This window comes from Hippocampus bargibanti, linkage group LG05, assembly GCF_051943395.1.
Source record: "Hippocampus bargibanti isolate YZ-2025 linkage group LG05, ASM5194339v1, whole genome shotgun sequence".
NCBI lineage: Eukaryota > Metazoa > Chordata > Actinopteri > Syngnathiformes > Syngnathidae > Hippocampus > Hippocampus bargibanti.
The window spans coordinates 9,588,795-9,613,299 of record NC_142738.1 but is presented as its reverse complement, the minus strand read 5'-3'; the positions used below and the strand labels follow the sequence as shown (position 1 = coordinate 9,613,299).

General features: G+C 41.8%; 1 protein-coding gene across 1 annotated transcript in view; it reads right to left on the bottom strand.

The window, feature by feature from the left end:
• The window catches only part of smad6b (SMAD family member 6b), a 40,080-nt gene extending 19,257 nt beyond the window's left edge, over window positions 1–20,823 (bottom strand). Inside the window, exons 1-3 of the mRNA XM_088996293.1 lie at window positions 19,420–20,823; window positions 13,423–13,479; window positions 12,893–12,970 (exon numbers count right to left, since the gene is read on the bottom strand). Coding sequence (XP_088852419.1) covers window positions 12,893–12,970; window positions 13,423–13,479; window positions 19,420–20,188 — 904 coding nt within the window. The 5' untranslated portion in view covers window positions 20,189–20,823. The remainder of the gene's footprint in view (window positions 1–12,892; window positions 12,971–13,422; window positions 13,480–19,419) is intronic.
• Window positions 20,824–24,505: the final 3,682 nt, after the last annotated feature.

Genomic DNA, 24,505 nt, shown 5'->3' with positions numbered 1-24,505 from the left:
TACACACAGAATATTGAGTTTTAGGACTACATAAACATTCAGTGCAGCATAAGAAACCGCTTGAACCAGACATGTCAAACATACGGCTCGCGGGCCGAAACTAGCCCTCAAGGAGGTTTGATCAGGCCCGCAGAATAATTTATAAGTGGAAAAAAATGCACAAACGACATGGAATTCATATTTTTAATGTAGTGCAATTCAAGAATTGTCCACTAGGGGACAGAGTGGTGCTGTTTCGATCAACGTAGAAGAAAACAACGGGGTTTTTTTTAACCGTGATTTCAACACCCTCACCGGCCAAAATGTCATTATCCAAGCGGAGAAAAGTAGATAAGGAATGTAGAATTTTCAATGAAAAATGGACGACGTCATATTTTTTGACAGAGATCCATGGGAAACCTTTGTGATTGGTGTGTTTTCAAAAGGTTTCGGTATTTTGCTTATTTATAGCATGTATGGTATAATTTTAATGGTCCGGCCCACTTCACATCAACCGAGGCCATATGTGGCCCACGATGTGAAATGAGTTTGACACCCCTGGCTTAGACTCTCGTCTTTCATCAGAAAAAAAGAGTTAATTCCTAAGTTATATGGGTCTGGAGGTATCTAAGCTTGAAATGGGGCCGGCTGTGCAAAATACAATACAATACATCCATAGATATTGGTTTATATAGTGCTTTAACAACAGCTGAAGCTGAAACAAAGCGCTAACATGCAAAAAAGGGAAATGCTGCCCCCTTTGGGGAAGGGAAAAACATTGCCACAGACCATGGCCAGCGCTTTATCGGCACCCAAGCATGAAAAAAAAAAAAAAAAACATCAACAAATTCAGCAAGGGGGCTCTGCGTCATATTTTCAATTCCTGAATAAATTCAGAAATGGCAGTGAATGAGTTAACTACATCTCAATGTTTACTTCGTCTTTTGTCGACACGTTTTCAACTGAGGGTAAAAATATGGATACCTCTTAATCGAAACGCCAGGTGACCTTTTTTTATTTTTGGTCAGAGTGGAAACAATCTAGACTGCAATCAATCCGCAAACAAAACAACCACCAAACACGCACACACCCTTGCATACACAACAACTGGGGGTGGGGGAGGGGGGGAGGTGGGGTCATGTTAATTAACCACTGCTGTGGAATTCTAGTTGAGGACATTCAGCGGCGCGGCCCCCGAGAGGAAAAGTTGAAAGTGGATTTCTGATCGCAGCCTAACAATGCTGAGAAAGGGAAAATGAAAAATGTGCTTATCGCTCTTATCAATGGCTAATGTGTGTGTGTGTGTATGTGTATGTGTGTGTTACGTAAGAGGAAACGGAAACCAGCCTCCCAGGACAGGAACAGATACTTGAGACTTTGGGATTGTGGGTAAGGCCTTTTTACACGGCTACACAGAGAATAGAGCACAAGACCCCTCAGGATGTACGGCATCAAGCTGAACATGACAAACGGGGTGACGAGAGCCCCTACACGACCACCCAAACATAGCGTTCCTCTCTCCAACATTCCGCAGTCAGAGGGGGGCAGTGCCCCTCCCAGCGTCCGCCACCCCCCACTTTTTTTTTAAAGCAGGATGTTTGTCTGAGGACTCCTTCCCCTCAAATAAACAATCCGCAAAACCTGATTTCAGGAGGCGGGGTGGAAGCACTCCAGTCACATTATTTCCACATCCCGTATCCTGGAGCATCGCTGTTCCTGAGGGAGTGCGGGCAGCGAGACGCTGGGAAAGACTCGGGTCTTGCGGTGGAAACCAGAGGATACGTGCCAGCCTGCCTCGGTGGGAAGATGAGCCCAAAACGACAAGATGCTGATCTGGTTGTTGCTATGTGACACGTGTGCCAGATGCAGATCTTGGTTTGCGTCAATGGCGCACCTCCACCCCGGAACGAGTTGCTAATCGCCTACTACTACTAAATTTTCTTTCATCTATCCATAAGAGCAATTCTAATTTCAGATAGTCCAACAGCGGGGCTGATTTTGTCATGATTTGCACAGTTGTAGACCCCAAAAATGCAGGCACGAGGTAGTAGCCAAATTGTATTAAATAAAGTCGGCAGGAACAAACTCTCAGTCATAAGAACAAAAAGGTCCAAAGTAGCATACAAAACCAGGATTTTTTTTAATATTTTGTAACTACGGAGCACATTGGTATGTTGTATGAAAGAAGAGAGTCTAGGGTTTCTTATGCTCCGTTGAATGTTTATGTAGTCCTAAAACTTCATATTCTGTGTGTCCTGGAATTCGAGTGACAATGACAAAAATGTTTTGAAAGGCGCTTGAAATAAAAGGTATTATTATTATTAAAAACCCTGGCGCTGGAGTGGACACATTTTTGCACATGCCTGGCAGTGAATGAGTTAAGAATGCAGATGAAATAAAATAGATAATGAGTAATAAGCAAGAGCTATTAGCCATCAATCAAACACGAAGAGACAGGCTGGCATATTATGTCAAAAGCGGAACGATTACTGTGTGGGAATCTTTGACTACGGATGCCCTCTAGTAAGTGTGCATTACAGGGAAGAGGGCATCCTATGTACACAACAGGGGAAGAAAAGAAAGGAAGTCACATTCGTAACATCGATTCTCTTCCCACCTTCAAGTCCCATCTGAAAACCCACCTATTTAAAATTGTATTTTCTGTGTAGCTCTCTCCCTTGTTCTTATTTATAATTGTATTTTATTTCTTGCATTCTATTTGTGATTGTATTTCATTTATTATAGTACCTATGCTTGTCTGTCTGTGACTGTAAAGTGTCCTTCAGAGCTTTGAAAGGCACTTAAAATGTAATGTATTATTATTATTAATAATAAATAATACTAATACATTTCATTTATAAGCGCCTTTCAAAACTCTCAAGGACACTTCACAGTCACAGGATATTTTTGTCTGCGGGTGAGCAGCGGCAGCCACACGCCAGCGTTCACTCAACCCAGAAGTAACAAAGTAAAAACAAAAAAACAAAAACAAACTAAATAACAAATAATATGACATCACAAAGACACAGAGTCATTCATTCTTCAGCACTTTCTGTACCCTCTTTGTGACATGAAGCAGTTCTAGATGAAAGAGGCGAGGATCAAAACATCCAGCTAGCTAGATAGCAAATAGGTAGCTAGCTAGATAGCAAATAGGTAACTAGATAGATAGCTAGTGAGCTGGATTGCTAGATAAATAAAAAGAAGTGATCCCCATAAATGATCCCCATAAATGCGAGGGAGTCCCTGCAGTCACAGTAGCCTGGGTGCGTGTGTGTGTGCGTGTGTGTGTGTGTGTGTGTGTGTGTGTGTGTGTGTGTGTGTGTGTGTGTGTGTGTGTGTTGATGTGTATACAATGTTATGCTGACAAATTCTTTGGCTTGATTGGGAACACAACCTGTGATGATGTAAGAGTGTAGGCAGACTGGAGCCGCGATATTACAGACGACTAAAGCAGGAACAAGTTAGAAGGATTACATCATTCATTGATTCATTCATTCATTGCTTCATTCATCCATTTTCCGATTCGCTTTATCCACAAAAGGGTCGCTGTCTCCATTTCCGCTTGTGTTAGCGTTTTTTTAATCATTTCAAATAATGTACAACATACAACTTTTATATAGGAATTGTAATCATTTATAAGGGCAGCTATTAGCCAAGGTTGAGAAATATGAATTTCCAATTAACATGGTGACAGATAATTGTGGGGGGGAAAAACACCAGTTTCAAACTACAGTGAGACCTCAACTTACAAACACCCCAACTTACAAACTTTTCGTCATACAAACGTCAAATTTATGAAAATTAAACCATATAATAAGCACTATTTTCATAATACACACCCACCACGGCTGGCGGAGTGATCTTCGGCGGAAGCACATGACCGAACAGCACCAGACGCTAAGTTACCAACAGTCCTTATGGAAGGTGACTCTCCTTCCATAAGCCATCAACGACCATCAAAAAGGTAAATAAAACTTTATTTTACAGCACAGTTTATTTCTTTAATTACAGTCCTCATGTAATGCGCCTCTCTTTCCAAACAGCAATTCCCTTTGACCTCGACCTCCAATGCCATTCCATCAAGCCATAAATGACCATCACAAATGTAAATAAAGTGACTTTATGATACAATGCAGTGTATTTCTTTCATTACAATACAATAGCACATTTATTATACATAGAATAAGGTATGTTGTGTGTAGTTTTAAGGTTTATTTAGTTGAAAAGTATATTTTATGAAAACCCGGGAATGGATTATTCCCATTTAAATGGTTTCCTATGGGAAATTTTTACTTGAAATACACACTTTTCGCCTTACACACTCTGTCTGGGAACCAATTAAGTTCGTAAGTTGAGGTCTCACTGTATTGTCATGTAAAGATGCTCCCCAACTTACGAACATTTGAATTAAGAAAAACGGTACATACGACCATTTTTCTGAGTACAGTATGTTGAAAAATGTTTGGGCAGTGATGCTGTAAGTTAGATTTTGTATTACGCGCCTTTTTCCGGCCGAGCTCGCTTGCGATTGGCTGAAGCACACGCACGCACGCACACAGATACAATAGAGGTGTCAAGGGCTAGATGTTTACGCGACGGACACCAATGCTGACGAATCAGCATGCTGAAGTGTTGCCAACGTGTTCAGGCCCCGATCCGCCGAGCTCGCTTACAATTGGCTGCGTTTAGTATGTGGGCGGGGAGGAAATCCCTCTTCCCAGTTGACGCTCCAGGAGGATGCGATGCATAACAAAAAAATAATGGCTGCAACGGCTTCAGTAATGGCTTAGTGAAGACCCAAGGATATGTCATCGTACTACAGTCTGAGTGAATGTATTTTATGACTGTTAGAGCGTCTGTTTTATACTTCCCTGTTCAGTGTTTGACTTCAACATACATTCCATACAAAATATAGCACTGAAGCAACTTACGAACAAATTCACCTCATGAACGACCGCTCAGAACGTATCTCGTTCGTGAGGTGGGGAGCGTCGGTACTGTATGTGTAATGCCACCATACAAGGGTCATGGATTGCGAGGTCAATATGTTCACCAGTACTGTAATAACAATGCATGGAAGAAGGTGCCTCCCCAGTCAGTTCTCACTCACATCTGTTAAACTCCGCTACCAAGGGCTTTGCCGGGGAATTGTCTATCACCAGGAGAAATCCAGCTAGTGAAATCAAGTTTTCCCTGAATGAGAGTGCCATAATAAAGTGAATGCGTAGGGAGCCGGCGGCCCTCAGACAGTCATACAGGAAGCAATGAGGCCTGCTTCAAAGGCCTTCAATCTGATGTGCACACGACGCTGAGGAAACAGGTGTGCGGGCACACTGGTGGGGGTGCAACGCAGGCCAAGGCACACACAGACACACACAGGCTCCTGAGTTGACCTGACGTAAACAGACATCCCAAAATGTCTGGTGCAGCCTGTCTTTCTCCCACAATGTGACATAGCCATGTTTAAATAAATCGCTGAGAATGGTCCAGATGGCTCTCAGTACATATTAGCTAAAGATAGCAGCACAAGCCCGCGATATTGATAACGACCAGACGGTCTTTGATGCTTCTTAACGACATACACAACAGTAAAGATAAATAGTTGTGTTACGTTCATACTGTCTACTAGATAACCAATTTACAACAGAAAAAAGCCACTGTCTGTCAGTAAAGAATCTGTTGTAAATTAGTAAAGATAAATAGCGGCGACGTGACCGGAAACTTGACATGAATGTTTTTTTAGCACGAGGGACTAAAACTATTTGTAAAAAATGTGAATCCACAGGTCTGTGTAAGCTCTCAGTCGTACAGGAGTGGTCCATCAATGAAAAGGTTTCTTCAGCCGTTATCTGTACTTCTTTCAAGGTGTCGGATGTTTCGCTCCTCATCCGAGAAGCTTCATCAAAGAACTAAAATTTGCTGGTAGCTCTGGCTCTGTTTATATATCCCTAGTGTCCAGAGGTGGCGGTTCCGGACTCTGCTATGATAGGTCCCTGATCTAACGTTGGGGGATCAGAAGATCCACTCCCTGGGGTAAACTGTTTACTTCTTTTGTCCTGACTGATTATAGTCTATGACTGGCCCTGATTGCCCCATTCGCCCTGGTATCACCTCATCAGCATGACCAAGCCTACGTGGTAACGATTTAAGATCTAAGCAGGGACCTATCAAAGCAGAGGTCTGGCACCGCCACCTCTGGATGTGAGGGATATAAGGCCAGAGCTACCAGCACAACTTTAGTTCACTGACGAAGCTCTTCAGATGAGGAGCGAAACGTCCGACACTTTCAAAGAAGTACAGATGACGGCTGAAGAAACTGTTTCATCGATGTGAATCCACATGTTACCGCCGGAATCATTTCTATTGTGCTACACAGAGGAATGCACATTGATCATTTCTGTGTCTCCGGCCCGTACGCTGGGTTTGATTATTTCACACATAACACCCCACCCACTCGTGTTTACTTGTTCCTCTGTCAGTATTTGGAGTCTGGCTCCCATACAAGCACCACGCACGCTCTCTGGGCGGATCACATGGAGTGTGATTTCCAGTTCGGCAACATGTTAAATGTACGATGACTTGACAATATGTGCGACTGGCCTGGAGGTTAGAGTTAGTAGTGCTGCGTGGGAGACAGAACTTTGTCGAAAGGCTCTGTAATCAATATATGTCAGTGCTAAATGACGGAGACTTCCTCGAGGCTCCTGATGATATTTTACATCGTTAGCTACACCAGGGAGGTTATGTTTTAATCTGCTTGTTTGTTTGTTTGTTTGTTTGTTTGTTTGCAGGAGTACAGGGTTGGAAAAAAATACCCCTGTAATGTTTTTATGTGTGTGGGCTATGCGGGGGTGGGGACTGTTTTTATGCAAAGGCAGATAGCCAGCCTCATCTAAGGATATTTATTTAAAGTTGAGCTGAAAAGGCAAGGAAAACATTTTCACATGCTTCTGTTTTTGGTGGAATAATGCATCACTTTTTTATATAAAATATGTGGTGAATATGATTATCGCACTTTAGTAACTTTATTTGGTGCCATATTATCATGTTAGGATACAATGAAAGCATTCTATATGAAATGGAACGTAAATAATACACGGTTTGTGCGTCATGACTAATTCACTGAAGCTTGATTGTCATGATCTGGTTGGCGACCAACGGGGGGCGCTGTCGGCCCCGCCTGCACCTGCACAGGTGCTGGTCGTTCCGATCAGATTGCCGACCAGCGGGTAGCGACGTCAGCCCTGCCGGCAGCCTCGCAGGTGCTGGTCGTTATAATCAATAACACTTAAAAGGACACCTGGCACGATCATCCGGTGCTGATTCATTGTTTGTTTGCTGCATGCATTGTGTACGTGTTTGTTTAACCTTGGCGAACTTTTACACTTGGTTTTCTTTTGCTACTTTGTATTTTTTCCATTCAGATCATTTTGATGTTTTACATTTTGTTACTGCTGACCTTTATTTTAATACAATTTGTCAAACAACCTCCTGCTCCCTCCTGCCTGCTTTTTGGGATCCGCACCCGCCATCACCACCTTGCAAAACCGTGACATTGATAAGCCTTTCAAAGACACTAAATTCTTGTCAGTAACCTGCGCTGAAATGAGTCGTGTATCAAAGATGATAAAGAATATATGACTATGAGAGTGTCCATTTACAAGTGTTGCCGCACCATTTGTGGTCAAAGTAACGTTCAATCTGATTTATTTATGTGTCATATAATGAGAACTGGCGTAGGTGGGTGAATGATAAGCATTCATAGTCATGCATAGGGTTATAGCGCTTGGGGCGGGAGACTAAATAATAATAATAATAATAATAATAATAATAATAATAATAATAATAACATCTGTATATGCTATAATAATAATACAGATATTATTATTATTATTATTGCATTTCTGCATTTTCTGTGACGATACATTGGAGTCTAGACGCCTCAAAACGATACGGAAGGACTTCTTGAATCAATTGCAAACATTTATGCTTTCCTCTTCAGAACTACTCGAATCATATTCATAACTGGATGAGTAACAAGAAAGCATCTTCTCTGAATCTGAAGCCATTGTTTTGATTCTAGAGCAAGGCAAGATGTCCTGGTGTGACATCACAAACAGGGGGGCGGGACCTTCTGAAACTCGGCATCTCCGAGGTCATTTTGAAGTAGTTTTGGGACACTCTAAGCCATTTTTATTGGTGTTTTGCATTTGACTAAAAATATCAGCCTGCGTGTTTTGGGTATTTTAGATGCTATAAAACGTTTTTCTGAAGTCAGTTAGGAAACACAAAAATGGTGTCGGTTGTCCTTTAAGCTAGTGCTTGTTTTCAATGCACAAACTGTATTTTTTGTCTGTGTCGTTTGAGAGTAAAGTTCAAGTGGGGGTGTTATACAACAGTTTGCAGATTTTTATTTTGGGAACATTTGCTCCCAATGCCAAACTGCTGCTTATTGTCTCCTCCGATTCTTTTGTACAAATGTCTTGTTCAGCGACTCATCGCGGTGAACATTGCCTGCCTGTGCATGTTAAAAAACAAGCCGCACGTTTCGGCCTATTCTCACAGCTGAAACAGACGACGGAAGCCAGGGCGGCTTCGATAATTAGCGCACAGCACGGAAGAAAAAACACCCGCTTCTGGTCCACTGGTCCGCCTCTTATCCCGAGTGCAGCCCTGCGCTAACGGTAACACAGTAGGAAAGAAAGCAAGGCCTCGCGTGTCTAGCAACTCCCCCGCTCACCACAGTCTCACAGGAATTGTGGTGCACGCTCCGACAAGCCCCTCATTTGTTGACTCAGGGAGTGTCGCCCTCACTGCGACACACTGGGTGGTGACAACTGTCAACGAGAAGAGCAGAGACCTCTCTGCTAGGTAAGCAGCTACTCAACCTTCCAATGAATGCGCTCGCTAGCAAAGTGGGGGCTCGGACGTAGTCCCCATTGATGCGACGGCGCCACCGGCGCTGATACGGAGACGGGTGGGTGGGGTGATTGGTTTGGGAGCGCAAACTGTCACCAGAAAAGTGTGTTTCATTTCAAATCAGAGGACAGCCTGTCTGCTTCTATTCACTTCCACCGGCGGTCCCTCCCTCGCCCCCCAAAAAAGCCTCCCTTCCACGACAGCAACGCTAGACTGACTTGCGCATACTCACACAAGTTCAGCGCGCGTGAGTGTCTTTCTGAATGAACCCTCCGGCTCTTATTACGCTTTTTATCCCACTCAAATATTTCTGAAAGGAAAACAGAGGGTGGGGAGGCCCGCACACCCTGCGGAACGGCTACTTACAATGAAACCTTTATCTGAGCAGCTCACGCTCTTCATAGCTTTTAATGAGAAGGAATAAAAACGCAAGGCCAAAATGAAACCTGGTCAGTTGGTGTATTCATTCACACCTGCTCAGCAGCTGTGCCAAATACTCTTCTGACCTGTTGTTGTCAAAGTGGGCACGCCGTAAAGAACTATGATGCTTTTTTTTCTTGAAAAAAAAGTGACTGTAGACACGCAAATGGGTTAAAGGCACTTGTGCGCGGTTGCGTTTTGCTTTCTTAGTATTGGTCCACAAATTATGTGTTTCAGTGTTTGGATAAGGACTTGCACACTGCAACAATCAAGACAAGAGCGCGAAAAATGCTACAGGACCCTCCGCATCCTGCCCACCACCTTTTCCAGGAACTCCCCTCAGGCAGGCGCTACTGATCTATGCGCACTAAATCCTACAGACATTTAACAGTGTTTGAAATAACGCATACGGAAAGTGGATGTATGGATGGATGAAATAACGTCTGCCCAGAGGGCGTACAACTTTCAAAACGTCTCGGCCAGGGTGGCCGACAACTTCTTCAAGAAAAACAAAAACCGACAAGCTACAAGCAAACCGCTACAAGCTACGTGGACTCCTCTTTCTAAGTGCTTTTCAAAACTTTCAAGTACACTTTACAGTCACGGCAAAGTCCGAAGCACGAAACAGGCTTCTGATTGGCTGCCGTGCCGAGTATGCAAATTGCGACACAAACGTTTGTTTCGCTATTTGCATACTTGGCACGGCAGCCAATCAGAAGCCTGTTTCGTGCTTCGGACTATACCGTGACTGTAAAGTGTACTTGAAAGTTTTGAAAGGCGCTTAGAAAAAGGAGTCCACGTGGCTTTTAGAAGACAACGTCACGCAAACATTGCATTGTGCACCATGACGACAACTGGAGCAAAATCTTCAGCAAGGGATATTTACCATAAATTAAGCAAGGAAGAATTTGTGGTAGATACTTCTTAATTAAAAAAAATCCTTTATACTTTGCAACAATGTTTTGGTTTTTTTTGCGATTCGTCGTCTTATTGTGTTTCAAGTTTCAAGTGAAACATGGGGCAGGCAACTTTCTGGCCGGGCAGGCAACTTTTCAGAGTTGTCTGCCATGGTGTCCGGTAACTTTTTGTCATGAGTTTCAGACGCTGCATTTAAACAGCTTCTTCCTCCTCGCCATTAACTAAGCTTTGGGGATACATTTTTCAATTAAAATCTGAATGTTTATGTCACACCATAATGGATGACTTCCCTGGGTCTTTTCAAGCACTTGAGGTTTTTTTTTGTTTTTTTTTGTGTGTTAGGGGTTGACTCATGATGGACACAGTGACCACATTTCATGCTCCAAAATGTCTCTGTGATTTGGGAAATGAAATGCAAAAATCATTCCAGAAGGTACCGCAGAGCAGTATTGCAGCTTCAAATCAAAAAGGAGTGACTTTCTACGTCTTTTTGGGTGGCTTTTGAAGACCGTTATTAATTTTTTGGGGTGCGAATGTACTTCCTGAGGCTGCTGATGAAGCATGGCCTGCCACAAGAGTTGCTACGACATTTCTACACGGCAGTCATCGAATCAATCCTGTGTTCTTCCATAACCGTTTGGTTCGGGGCCGCCACAAAAATGGACAAAATCCGACTTCAATGGACAGTTAGGATGACGGAAAAAATCATTGGCACCGCCCTTCCCACTCTCGAGGACTTGCACACCACAATAATCAAGACAAGAGCACGGAAAATACTACTGGACCCTCCGCACCATGCCCACCACCTTTTCCAGCGACTTCCCTTAGGCAGGTGCTACCGATCCATGTGCACCAAATCCATCATTTAAACAGGTTATTCCCCCGTCGCCATTAACTCTCGAAACAGTAACCCAAATCTAACTGTATAGTGTCTCTTTGCAATTTTGCACAACCCTGCGGGACATCATCCGGTTATAATCATTGTAGCTCCCGCTCTGTACTCACATGAACCACTGTCTGCTTGATACTTTGCATATTGTTTTATGGTTGTTCCTGAGAGGCACAATTTACATTAAGGAATTAGATTAGATTAGACTTCATTAGTGTCCTCCATACTAGTGCAGTGTCTTTTACCTGAGACACATTTCTTATGTGTTCTACTTGGCCAATAAAGATGATTCTGATCAAGTTTAGCACTTGGAACTATGCTCACCACACACACAATCATATAATTTTATGACTTTGACAAAATACACAAAATATTTTAAAAATATATCACTAAGATTGTACCATTTATAAAACAACAACACAAATACTACTACTACTACTACTAGTAATAATAATAATAATAATAATAATAATAATAATAATAATAATAATAATAATACATTTAATTTCTAAGCGCCTTTCGAAACTCTCAAGGACACAAATTTGTGTGCGTTGTGAACGTGTAAAACAAACGACGACTTGCGTTGTGTGATTCAAGGACAACGATCAATAACTATTATTTTGATTGCTTGTCATTTAAAGTGGTATTTTTTTTCATTTTTACATTTTAATTTAGACCGTGCTTACAACAGACTTCTTAGGTCTTTAACACATAGGCTTAGTCATTCTAATGAGGTGATACCAGAGCGAATGGGGCAATCAGAGCAAAGTATAGAACATTAAGGGGTAGTTAGCTGGTTATCTATTGGCTAGCTATCTATTAGCCAGCTAGCTAGCTTTTTATTTATTTGAGTTATTCCGGGTTGAGTGAACGCTGGCGCGTGTGTGGCTGCCGCTGCTCACCCACAGAAAAACTTACCCTATTACTGTAAAGTGACCTTGAGAGATTTGATAGGCATTTATAAATGAAATTTGCTGCTGTGTACCAGAAGTAACACAGCAGCAAAGTTATGAAAGGAAGAGGAAAGAAAGAAGTAGAAAAACAAAATACAGGAGCAGCTGTAAAGGCAGCCACTCTCGCGCCGCCATCTTGAAGTCAAACTACACATATTTCAAGATTCTTTCTAAAGCCACCATGGCACACTTAATTCTTCATGAAATAATTTACTACTGTCCTGTACTAGGGTACATGTGCAGATTTTTTTGCTCTCTTCTGGTAAGTATTAACTCATTCACTGCCAGACGTGCAAAAAATGTCTCCAATCCATTGCCAGGGTTTTTGTCACTGTCACTCAAATTCCAGGACCCACAGAATATTGAGTTTTAGGACTACATAAACATTCAATGCAGCGTAAGAAACCTTAGACTCACTTTTTTCATCAGAAAAACAGAGTTTCCTAAATTATATGCGTCTGGAGTTATATGAGCTTGAAATGAGGGTGGCTGTCCAAAATACAATGCAATACATCCATATTGATTTATATAGCGCTTTAAGAAAAGCTGAAGCTGGGACAAAGCGCTAACATGGAAAAAAAGGAAAATGCTGATCCCTTGTGGAAGGGATAAATATTGCCAGACGCCATGGCCAGCGCTTTATTCGCACCCAAACAAGAAAAAACAAAACCCAAACAAATTCGGGAATGGCGCTCTACGTCATATTTTGAATTCTCGAATCGATTTGTGAATGGCAGTGAATGAGTTAAGAACAGTTTCCACCACAAGCTCCTCCTTTGAGGACTAACGACAGTCGGAGGAGCACACCCACCTGAGAATTCCCCCAGAGTGACGTTGGGTGAGCAGGCTGCCTCCGTTTCAGTGTAAGACAATGTGGAGTCTGACAGGTCTGCAGGGAAGAAGGAAAGAGGAATTAGCCCCCTCATTAGGTGCATCAGCCTCCCTTCAATGTTGCTCCAGGGCGCTCTCTTGCTACTATTCATCATTGCCGGTGTCAATATCATGTTCCCCATCCACTAAAGACTATTAGTTTCATCCCATAATAGATAACAGCGCAGGCTCCCTAACAGGCTTTAACTGATGACATCCCCCCTACAAGTGCTTCCAGAACAGCTCAACTGGTCTCGCACTAGGCTAGCCGGCCCGGCAGCCTATACGACGCGTAGCACTCACTGTGGCGCCATGAATGCGAGGGATACTTGGGAGGAGACTGACCCGGCCGGCGCTTTTTGGATTTGAATTACGTAAAAGTAGTGATTGATACAACTCGATAAAGTCGTTGTAGGATGAAGGCTGAAGAGTAAGAGGTATATTAAGGCTGAAATAATTAGCTTCACTTACCCAGTGGCTTGTGTTCTTCATTCGGGGAGAGCCTTGAATATGGAGGTGGGGGTGACTCTGCAAAACAAAATCCACATATGACGTATTTAACCATTCATTATAAAAAAAAAACCCTGTGTGAGTATTTATATTTTGACAATAGCCCTAAGGTTTGTTGTAAAAGAGCCTTGCTGTGTACGTGGGGCCTGGTTGATTAATTATATTAGAAGACGAATAATGACGCATCCTGACCCCCCCCCCCCAAAAAAAAAAAAAAATAATAGGGAGACTTATACCAACTTTACTCACTTGTAAAGTTTAACCAAATATTAAAGGAAAAAGTAAAGCAAAACAGTCAAATGTGATGCTAGTCATCAATACCTTTCTTCTTGTATGTATTAATGGACCATCCCCCAAATAAGTGATTTTATCAGCTAGCAGAATTTTATTTGGCCACATAATGTCATCAGCCTACAAATAATAATAATAATAACAATAATAATAACAATAATAAGAATAATAATAATAATAATAATAATAATAATAATAATAATAATAACAAGTACTATATAATGATAATGGTAATAATAGTATGGTAGTAACAATAGTAATGGTATTTTTTTTTACTTCAAGATGGCGCCACGAGAGTGACTGCCTTTCCAGCAGCTGCTGTGTTTTGTTTTTCTCCTTCTTTCTTTCCTTTCCTATTCCTTTCATCACTTTGCTGCTGTGAAATGTAAATTTCTCCACTGCAAGACGAATAAAGGTAAATCCAATCCAATCGTAATAATAATAATACCAATAATACGAATAAAAAGAATTATAATGATAACAGTAATAATAATAACAATAATAACAATAATAATAATAATAATAATAATATTAATGGTAATAATTGTAATAACAATACCAATATTACCAATAATACTAACAATACCAATAATAATGGTAATAATAGTAATACAAATAATAATATATATTACCAATAATACTAACAATACCAATAATAATGGCAATAATAATATCAATAATAATAATAATAGTAACAGTAATAATAATATCAACAATACTACTAGTAATAATAATATTATTAATAATAATAGTAACAGTAATAATAATAATAATAATAATAATAATAATAATAATAATAATACATAGTATTGGCAAGGACTTAGCAATAAGCATATATCTTTGGGAAATTTGGACATGATCGTAATTCTATACAATTTTCTTTGGCAAAAAGATCCAATAGAAACCCTGTTGTGCAAAATTATAGTTGTATGCACGGCTTAACCCATTTCGTAGTTTTGTGTGTAGACATTAAAATGGTCATCAAAATGTGAACATGATCTACAACGCATGTAAAATTAAAAGTAACATTTACAAGACAGGATAGAAGCCTAAAAATAAAAATAAAAAAAGACAAACGATGTCTTGATCCAAAACACCCAGAGCGCTAATATGCTAACAGCGCCAGTGTTTAACATAAACGGACAGGAAGCGGTTCCAGTCGCCGAAAGTAAACGTGAGCTTATTTTTTTACAGGATGATTTTGTCTTATGTAAAGAAGAGACATTTGGAGAGTTCTTTGCACAAGGAGGGCCGGGAGGAAAGTGTGTGACCTTGCACCAGGGAAAAGAGGGAAGGAGAAAAGCATAATAGCAGAGGGTCCTTTTAAGAGTGGCGGCAGTAATTGCCAGGATCTGAACTCAGTCATATACACGGCGAGTCAGTCTGGCGCCGGGAGTATGCAAACTTTATATTATCACCACTCCTCTGCCTAAATCGGATGAGGGGACGGACCTCTTAGGACAAAAAAGCTTTTAAAGTCGCAACTTGAAACGGATCTCATTAGAAATGTACAATGCCTGAACAAATACAAAGGGCATAAAAACAAAAACTAATGTTTAAAAATCGATTTCAAATCGTCTCAAAAATACTTTTATCATCAAATCTGATGCATCTTACAATTCCCAAACAAAGTCCAAGCCAGTGATTAAGATCTTGATCCAGAACTCGGGCCTTGAATAGCATGAAAGAAATACCATCTCTATCTGGGCCACGCATGAACGCATGTGAGCTATGTCTACTACGAGCCCGGGTCCTGAAATGTGTCATGTGAAATCCAGCTCCTGTTTTTTTTTAACATTGGAAGCACATTGACCACAACAGTAGAAAAACGACATTCCCATCCAAGTTATCAACTCAAAGAAAACAATACAAAAACATGCAATCTTATTATTTTTTGTCCGTATGCACAACAACGGACCTGCATTTAATTTGATATCGTTCGCACGCATGCCTTTGAAAAGGCGAAAGCAGCCAGCTGGCTTGTAAACATGGATGTTATGGAAAATCCGCCTCCTGTGCCAAAGAGGAGACAGAAATACTGACACTTGGCATCTATGCACATGATAGTGTGCGTTGTCATGGCGTCGGAAGGGGTCAAGTGGACCAACGTTGGGGGTTTGGCCAAAATGCAGGCTTGCCCGCTGCCGGACGATTAATGTTTTCAATAAGTCAAGGAGGCCCACAACAGTTGCACAATAGCCTGAGGTTCTTTCAAATACAATTTGTATGACAATTCTGGTTGTTCGTGGGAATTAACTTCAACAAAAGTTGGGGGAAAAAAATTTTGAGAGTCTAAAGGAGACATGGGCAAACTACAGCCCGCAGGCCACATACGGCCCATTAGGCTTTTTAATTTGGCACGCCGGACTTGTCCAAATTATAGTAAAAACAATGTCTGAAAGTCATGACAAAAAAGTTAGCGGACATCAGGGCAGGCAAGGCCATAAAGCTGCCTGCCCCATTTTTCCCAACCCTAAACACAATAAGACGAGTACTGTAATCGCAAAAGAAAAAAAAATGTCGCAAAGAATCAAGTTTTTTTTTTTTTTAATTAAGGCTGTACCTACCACAAATGCGACCTTGCTTAATTTACGGTAAATATCCATGGCTGAAGATTTTGCTCCAGTTGTCGTTTGCCGTCACGGGGCACAAAACAACGTTTGCGTTGCGTTGTCTGCATCAAGCCACGAAGCGCCTTTCATAACTCTCAAGTACACTTTACAGTCACAGTATAATGTGTGTGTAATATAGCATCTAAAATACCCAAAACACGCAGGATGATATTTTTTGTCAAATGCAAAACACCAATAAAAATGACGAAGTGTCGAAAAACAACTTCAAATTGAACCCGGAAGTGGCCAGTTTCAGAAGGTCCCGCCCCCTTGTTCGTGACGTCAAACCAGGACGTCTTCGCCTTGCCCTAGAATCAAACAATGGCTTCAGATTCGGAGAAGATGCTTTCTTGTGACTCATCCAGTTCTGAATATGATTCAAATAGTTCTGAAGAGGAAAGCATAAATGTTTGCAGTCGATTAAAGAATTTATTCAGTGTCATTTTGAGGCATCTGGACAGAAATGTAGCACCCAAAAAAGGCAGAAGATGGCGACAAAGCTCCTGGGAGTTTTTGTCAGCGATAAAATTTCTCCACTGTGAGACTAATAAAGGCCTATCCAATCCAATCCAATCCAATCCAATATCAAATAGTTGTCCGGTGCAACACACGTCTCACCATCGCGTTATGTATTTTCCTTCTAATTTCGTCATCAACACAGATCAACACGAAGTTTTCAGACCAAACAAAGTACCGCAAAATGCAATGACGTGATGAAAGCTACAGTGTCGCTTTCTCGGTCAGGGGCGTTCCTTCCGTGACGTGACGTCAGGAATCGTCACCAACTCAAAAACAAGACTTCCGGAATATTCAGCGCGAGTCTTAAAACGTAAAATCTAGCATATGCGGTGGAATCTTTGTAAAATACGCTCAGTAGAAGTCATTTGAAGCGATTTTACAAATTATGGACACAACTTGGTTGTCCGGGTGCGTCGGTTGTCCTTTAATGCTTTGGGTTTAGTATATCTGGCCCAAACCCACTCTCCAAATGCTCCTGGCCCGGCCCCTCTGTCAAATTTTAGAACCCATTGTAGCCCGCGAGTCAAAAAGTTTGCTCACCCCTGGTCTAAAATTATGCAATGAAAAGTGGTTGATATGTCATAGACCGGCATGACTGATGTTCCGGTTCATATAATTACAAAACATTTACTTCAAGGCAATTTGATGGAACATTCGTATTAGCCAGAAGCCCCAAAAAAGGCAAGAAGACAAAAAACATCCCTATCTAAACATATTTAATCAAGTAAATTTACACAGTGTAAATTTACACTTAAAATTGACCCGTTTTATCCCTGTGAGGTTACTCTTGTTTGCTTTGGAAAAAAGGGTGATGAAAATAATCAGTCATGTCTCAGTTAGTGAAGACAAGTTAATTCAAATTTCATCGGTAACAACGCAAGCTTAGGTGGCGGATATTTTGTATTTTCTGATAAAAAATGAATGTCTGCAACGAAAAATTATAACTCGGGCATGTTTAAATAAGTTAAGTTACAAAAGATGAGTATATTAAGATATAGATGGCTGAAATCATCAGGTGAGCTGTTGGAAACGATTCAATGTCATGCAAAATTATTTATGTACGGCAAATTATGTATCTTGGTTATTGTATCTATGCCAGTGCCATGTAGTGACAGCTCCAATAATTAACTCATTCACTGCCTAACATGCAAAAATGGCTCCATTCCAGTGTCAGGGTTTTTGTCATTGTCACTCAAAATTGCTGTACCCACAAAATATTGAGTTTTAGGATGACATAAACATTCAATGCAGCATAAGAATAGACTCTCTTCTTTCATCAGAAAAAAATAGTTAATTCCTAAATTATATGGGCCTGGAGTTATCTAAGCTTGAAATGAGGGCGGCTGTCCAAAATACAATGCAATTCATACATATTGGTTTATATAGCGCTTTAACTGTAAAAAAAAACATTAACATGGAAAAATGGAAATGCTGCTCCCACGTGGAAGGGAAAAACATTGCCAGAAGTGTGACCAGCGCTTTATCAGCATCCAAGCAAGAGAAAATTAACCGAACTAATTCGGGAATGGTGCTCTACGTCATGTTTTTAATTCTCGAATAAATTCGTGAATGAGTTAAATGACTTTCTACTAGAAGTCAATACACACAAATATGTATTTTTGGATGATGGTGTTCCCAGAGATTTTTACAAATGTAAAATATGTACCTTGATGAAAAAAAATGTGCTTCAGATCAGTGATTCTATACAACAGGTTGGCTCCCTCTAGTGGTAGACAAATGAATCACTGAATTAAACATTCAAACTGTGCATGATCTTACAGTACATTTAATTGTAAAAAAATTGTTTATTACAGTGAAGTTGGATTCAAATTTGAATTGGAGTACATTCGGATATAATTTTTGTTGACTATTTTTGGAACATTTAGTCCGGCATCTGCAGTCGTTTTTTATAAGTACTTAGATTGCAGGGTATTCACTGCCATTCCCGAATGTATTCAGTAATTGAAAAGCATGACGTGGAGCACCATTCCTGAATTTGTCCGGGTTTTGTTTTTTCTTGCGAGGGGGCGCGTTTCAAGTTTAGGTCAGACCTCTGGCAATGTTTTTCTCTCACGCAAGGGGGCAGCATTTACCTTTTGTACAGCCGCACCCACTTTCAATGCAAATAACTCTACAACCAAGTAAGCTAGAAATAAACTTTTTTTATGATGAAAAAGGAGAGTCTAGGGCTTCTTACGCTGCATTGAATGTTTATGTAGTCCTAAAACTCAATATTCTGTGGGTTCTGCAATGTGAGTGAAAATGACAATAACCCTGGCACAGGAATGGACAATTTGACATTGTCTGGCATTAAATGAGCTAATACTCAAAAACAGTGCATCATGCGAACAATACTTATTTTTAGTAATTATAACCCAGCATATTAGTTGTTTTTTTAAGAACACTTGCTCGTACTATACCCTACCGTACGTCTGTTTTCGCAGCACTACATTTAATTTTTGGAGGGTTTTTTTTGGGAAGCATTGCTGTAAAATGATGAATGTGGATGCAATGGGTGAGCGAGTGGAATCCTTACCTGGCCCACAGAGGCGGCTGTAGTGATAAGGGTTGCAACAAACAGTTGGACTGTCCGGGCCCCGACAGCTCTTACACTCACAGAGCGGTTTGAGCTGGGCCGGGTGCTGGAGGTCGGACCAGCGGTACAGTTTACACACAAGCAGCTGCGGGGAAGCCACATGGCCACCCAGTCTCAGCTCAGTCCGAGACACAAGGACGCAGTCGCTGGGGAGGCCGCCTTTCGACTCCACCGCCTCCAATAAAGTATCCAGCGCCTTCTCCTTGAGCTTTTTTAAAAGCGAGTGCGTGGCTAGCTTGAGTTCTTGCTCGTGCACGGTGCGCGGCATGGCCTCCTGGCCGGCCTCGGGGGAGCCGGCGTCCTGCTGGCCGAGACCCCTGAACGTCAAGTGGCACGACCCAAAGTCCCCGCTACCCGGGGCCGCCTCTGGAGCCCTGAGCTCGGAGTGGTCACGCTCTTTAAATAAGCAGCACGTCACCGTCCCGGAGTCGCTGTCCTGCGCCGAGCGGGGACCCCGCTGGTCCTGGACGCATCCCGAGCACCCATCTTGGTCCACCACTTCCACGGGGCCGCCGGCGTCGCCGACCAAGAACCCGCCGGGCGTCACCGGTCGGAACTCCGTTTTGGGAATCTTCTGCGGGTTGTTTGCGAACACATCGTCCCTGCACCCCTCGCTTGTTTGGCCATTTCCATCGTCCCTCTCTTTATCTGGAATCAAACGGCTTCTCCAGAGTCGCCGCACAAGACCTGAGCGTTTCGTCCTGAACATACGACGACTTGACTATCTATTCGGGGTCGGGGGGTGGGGGTTACTCGTGTAAAGTTGCCCCAACGTTGCACGCACTCAACATGAAGAAGTGAGCGAAACGCCGTGCAAGACATGCACAGCCGACCAACAAGCACCGCTGGCCAAACGGCAACATTAGAAGGACCGCGCACCGCTTGCGTCTATGCGGGCGACAAAAACGTTAGCGACCAAACGCCACATTCCGAGCACAACGCGACCAAGTTAAAACAAAAAGAAGGGGGTATAATGAGCGTCTTCAAGTGGGTTAGAAGTCAGCTAACGAAAGACCCGGAGTCCATCGTTGAGGTGGGAGGTAAAAAGTAACACACACAAAAAAAAACCTGCAGACTTGAGAACTTTGCCACTTTGTCACACGCCGGGTACAGAAGCGACGATTAAATCCCAAAACAAATCGCTGGGTATTAACATCCTTGTCCTCCTGAGACGCCAATGCTTCTTTTTCTACAATCCCAATAATGGATCCATGCGAGCGGACGAGAAGAAGAGGAGAGGAGAGATCCCGGGGACCAAGAAGCGCATTCCTGCTTCTCTCCTCAAGAGTCCAACCAAACTGCTAGTGAGCCAGCTCGCTTTCTTTCCCAGTTTCTCTTTTTCACCCCTCCCGCCCCCTCTCTTTCTCTCTCCCTCTATTTCTCTCTCTATCGCACGCTCACACGCACTCGTACACTCACACTCGGGGCCCCCGAGGAGAGCGTTGGAGCCATTGGCTGACTACCATCATGTGCTAGTCTAGACACTTTGGCGGCTGTGAGCTGCACTGATTGTTGCGCAAACAAGGTTTCAAGTTTCTTAACTCTTAAAGGCGAAACGGCCACCCCTCGCTTTAACTCGCAACTGGCTTTCCACAAAAAAAGGATTTACATTTCAGTTTGGTATCGAGCACGGCTGCGTAATAACAACAAACGAGCGTGTTTTTTTTTATTCCGCTAAGAAATGTATACAGTATGCGGGCAATGTATACATTACGTAGACCGTATAGACGTATGTTATTTTTGCTCTACATTTGATTAAAAATACTGATAATAATCATTCTAAAATTCTGTAAAAATGTGTCATATTGCAATGACACCCACCACTCCTCCAAAGAATCGCTAACCCATTATAAATCATGTTATACCAGTGCAGGGCTTTTCCGTGGATTGTATTGGATTGGATTAGCCTTTATTTGTCTCACAGTGGAGAAATTTACATTTCAGAGCAGAAAATTGATGAAAATAAGAGGAAAGGAAGAAATAGAAAAACAAAATACAGGAGCTGTTGTTAAGGCAGCCACTCTCGTGGAATCATCTTGAATTCAAAAAAAAAAAAAAAAAAAAAAAAAAAAAACTAAATACAGTAAAGTCTCGTTATATCGATATTCAAGGGAGTCCGAAAAAATATCAATATAACCGGGACTATCGATATATCCGACCCTGTTTGCATGTAATTTTCTCCGTGCGTGTAAAGAGTTTGATGGTTCTCTTTATTTGTAAGTAGGTTCGTTGTCAGATCTCCCAAGCAGGTGACGCGCAGAGCTTGATCGTGGAGTTGAGCAAGTCGTGCCGTGATGTCCGTCCGACGCCCGGCGCGAGCCGGGCGCCTGAGCGGGTCCGTGCAAGTCTCTTTGGGTCTGTGAGTCCGAGATGATTCTGCCCCGTGGTTCGCCCAATCTCTCTGTCCCACGACAGCTCCTTTTATACAATTTACAAGCGTGTGCTATGCGTCAGGGTGATACGCACATCAAGGAGATCAAGAAATTGAAAGACATGAAAGTGTTGAAAGGCGCACTTCAAAATTATACACTCGTGTGACGCAACACGTGCATAGAAATAGTATCGATATAACCGTGACTATCGATATATCCGATATCGATATAACGAGACTTTACTGTAATAACTAATGTGACTCGATTTTAAGCACTTTCTGCACCATCTTTGTTGTATGAAGCAGTTCGAGGTAGGTGCCTTTGAGCAAGACAACAACATCTCCACTGCCAGCTAACTTTATGCTTTGTTTGTGTGGTCTCCTTTTCCTTACATGCATGCTTGGTCAGTGTGGAGCATAAATATATCACAAAGTGCCTTTTGATTTGATCATGACAGATTAAGATTAGTACAAAAAAATGTGTTCATGTGTAGCTAAATACTAGCGTAATTGGCCTTTAGAGGGTGCATATATTTTGAGGGTGGAGGCAATTAACCCATTCACTGCCAAACGTGCAAAAATGTGTCCACTCGAGTGCCAGGGTTTTTGTCATTCTCACTCGAATTCCAGGACCCACAGAATATTGAGTTTTAGGACGACATAAACATTCAATGCAGCATAACAAACCGTAGACTCTTCTTTCATCAGAAAATGAGTTAATTCCTAAATTATATGGGTCTGGAGTTATAAGAGCTTGAAATGTGGGCAGCTGTCCAAAATACAGCGCAATACATACAGTACATATTGATTTATATAGCGTCTGAAAGGACAACCGACACCTCCGGTCAAGTTGTGTCCATAATTTGTAAAATCACTTCAAATGATTTTTACTGAGCACATTTTACAAAGATTCCACGGCATATAGCTATATTTTACATTTTAAGAGTCGCGCTGAATATTCAGGAAGTCTTGTTTTCGAGTTGATGACGATGCCTGACATGGCGTCACGTCAGGAACGCCCCTGACCGAGAAAGTGACACACTATGCATTTTGGGTACTTTGTTTGGTCTGAAAACATTGTGTTGATGGCGAAATTAGAAGTAAAAACACATAAATAACGCGATGGTGAATCGTTGTGTGTTACACCAACACTACCAATTGTGGTAACACCATAAAAGTGGACACAAATTCTCAGCAGACAAATCAGCCCATTTCCAACAGAGCTTGTGTGCCATCTTGTGCATTTTCTGGGTGCTACATTGGAGTCCAGACGGCTCGAATTGAAACGGAAGGACTTCTTCAATCGATTGCAAACATTTATGCTTTCCTCTTCAGAACTATTTGAATCATATTCATAACTGGATGAGTAACAAGAAAGCATCTTCTGCGAATCTGAACTCTCTAAAGCCATTGTTTTGTGTCTGGAGTATCCTGGCGTGACGTCACGAAGAAGGGGGCGGGACCTTCTGAAACTCACCGTTTCCGAGGTCATTTTGAAGCAGTTTTGGGACACTTGAAGTCATTTTTATTGGTGTTTTTCATTTGACTAAAAATATCAGCCTGCGTCTTTTGGGTATTTTAGATGCTATAAAATGTTTTTCTGATGTCAGTTAGGAAACAAAAAAAATGGTGTTGGTTGTCCTTTAAACACAGTTGAAGCTGGAACAAAGCGCTAACATGAAAATAAAGGGCACTGCTGCCCCCTTGTGGAATGGAAAAATATTGCCAGCGGTCTGGCCAGCACTTTATCGGCACCCAAGCACGAAAAGAAAAAACTAATTCGGGAATGGCGCTCGACATCATATTTTCAATTCCCGAATAAATTTTTGAATGGCAGTCAATGGGTTAACGTACAGTATTTGAATTAAAGGCTCAGCAAAATGGTCACCCGCTACCAGTGTGTTCTTTTATCGCTGTCGAGATGGTTTGATAGCTCGGAAATAAATGAGCAACCTTGAAGACACTGATGAAAAGATATGGGCAGGCCATTAGACATAATGTTGAAATTGATGCCTCATGCGGTTTTAATGATCATTTCAGCAGAACGCTACAGGAGTCTTACATTTGATTATCATATATTGTGTATTCAAGTGGCTATTGGTTTCAAGGACAACGCTGTCATTTTGGTCGAGGAACTATGTTGAGCGCATGTTATATGGAAGCGTGTTATCATAGCAGTCATTTGCTTTGGAGAGAGACGTGCAAAGGGTCAAGTTGTCCCCCCACCCCATCACCTGAGCTGAAATTCAATGACGAGCAACAGCGCTTCCATCACAGCCGTGCGTTTTAGCAAATACAATTAGTCGTGTTTGTGGGCGGGTAGGCCAGTGAAGGGTCAACTGTTTGCGGACTGAGACTTGCAAGTCAACACAGGCTGCAAAAAAAAGTGAGTTGCAAAGGATTCATTTGCAACTCATAATTTCAAACATAATTGATATACGTGCTTAACCCTTTCACGCATCCTTTCAACATGTGGGTTTGGTGAGCAACATAGGATAATCATGAGAAGTACTATTAGTTGGAGGTGAAAGAAAGCCATTCATTGTACAGTAATGGGCACAACATCTATATTTGTTTGAGGTTATGTTTGATAACACAGGCATTGGTCAACAGCAAATTTTATTCAGAGATACCTTTATGTGTCATTGGATTGGA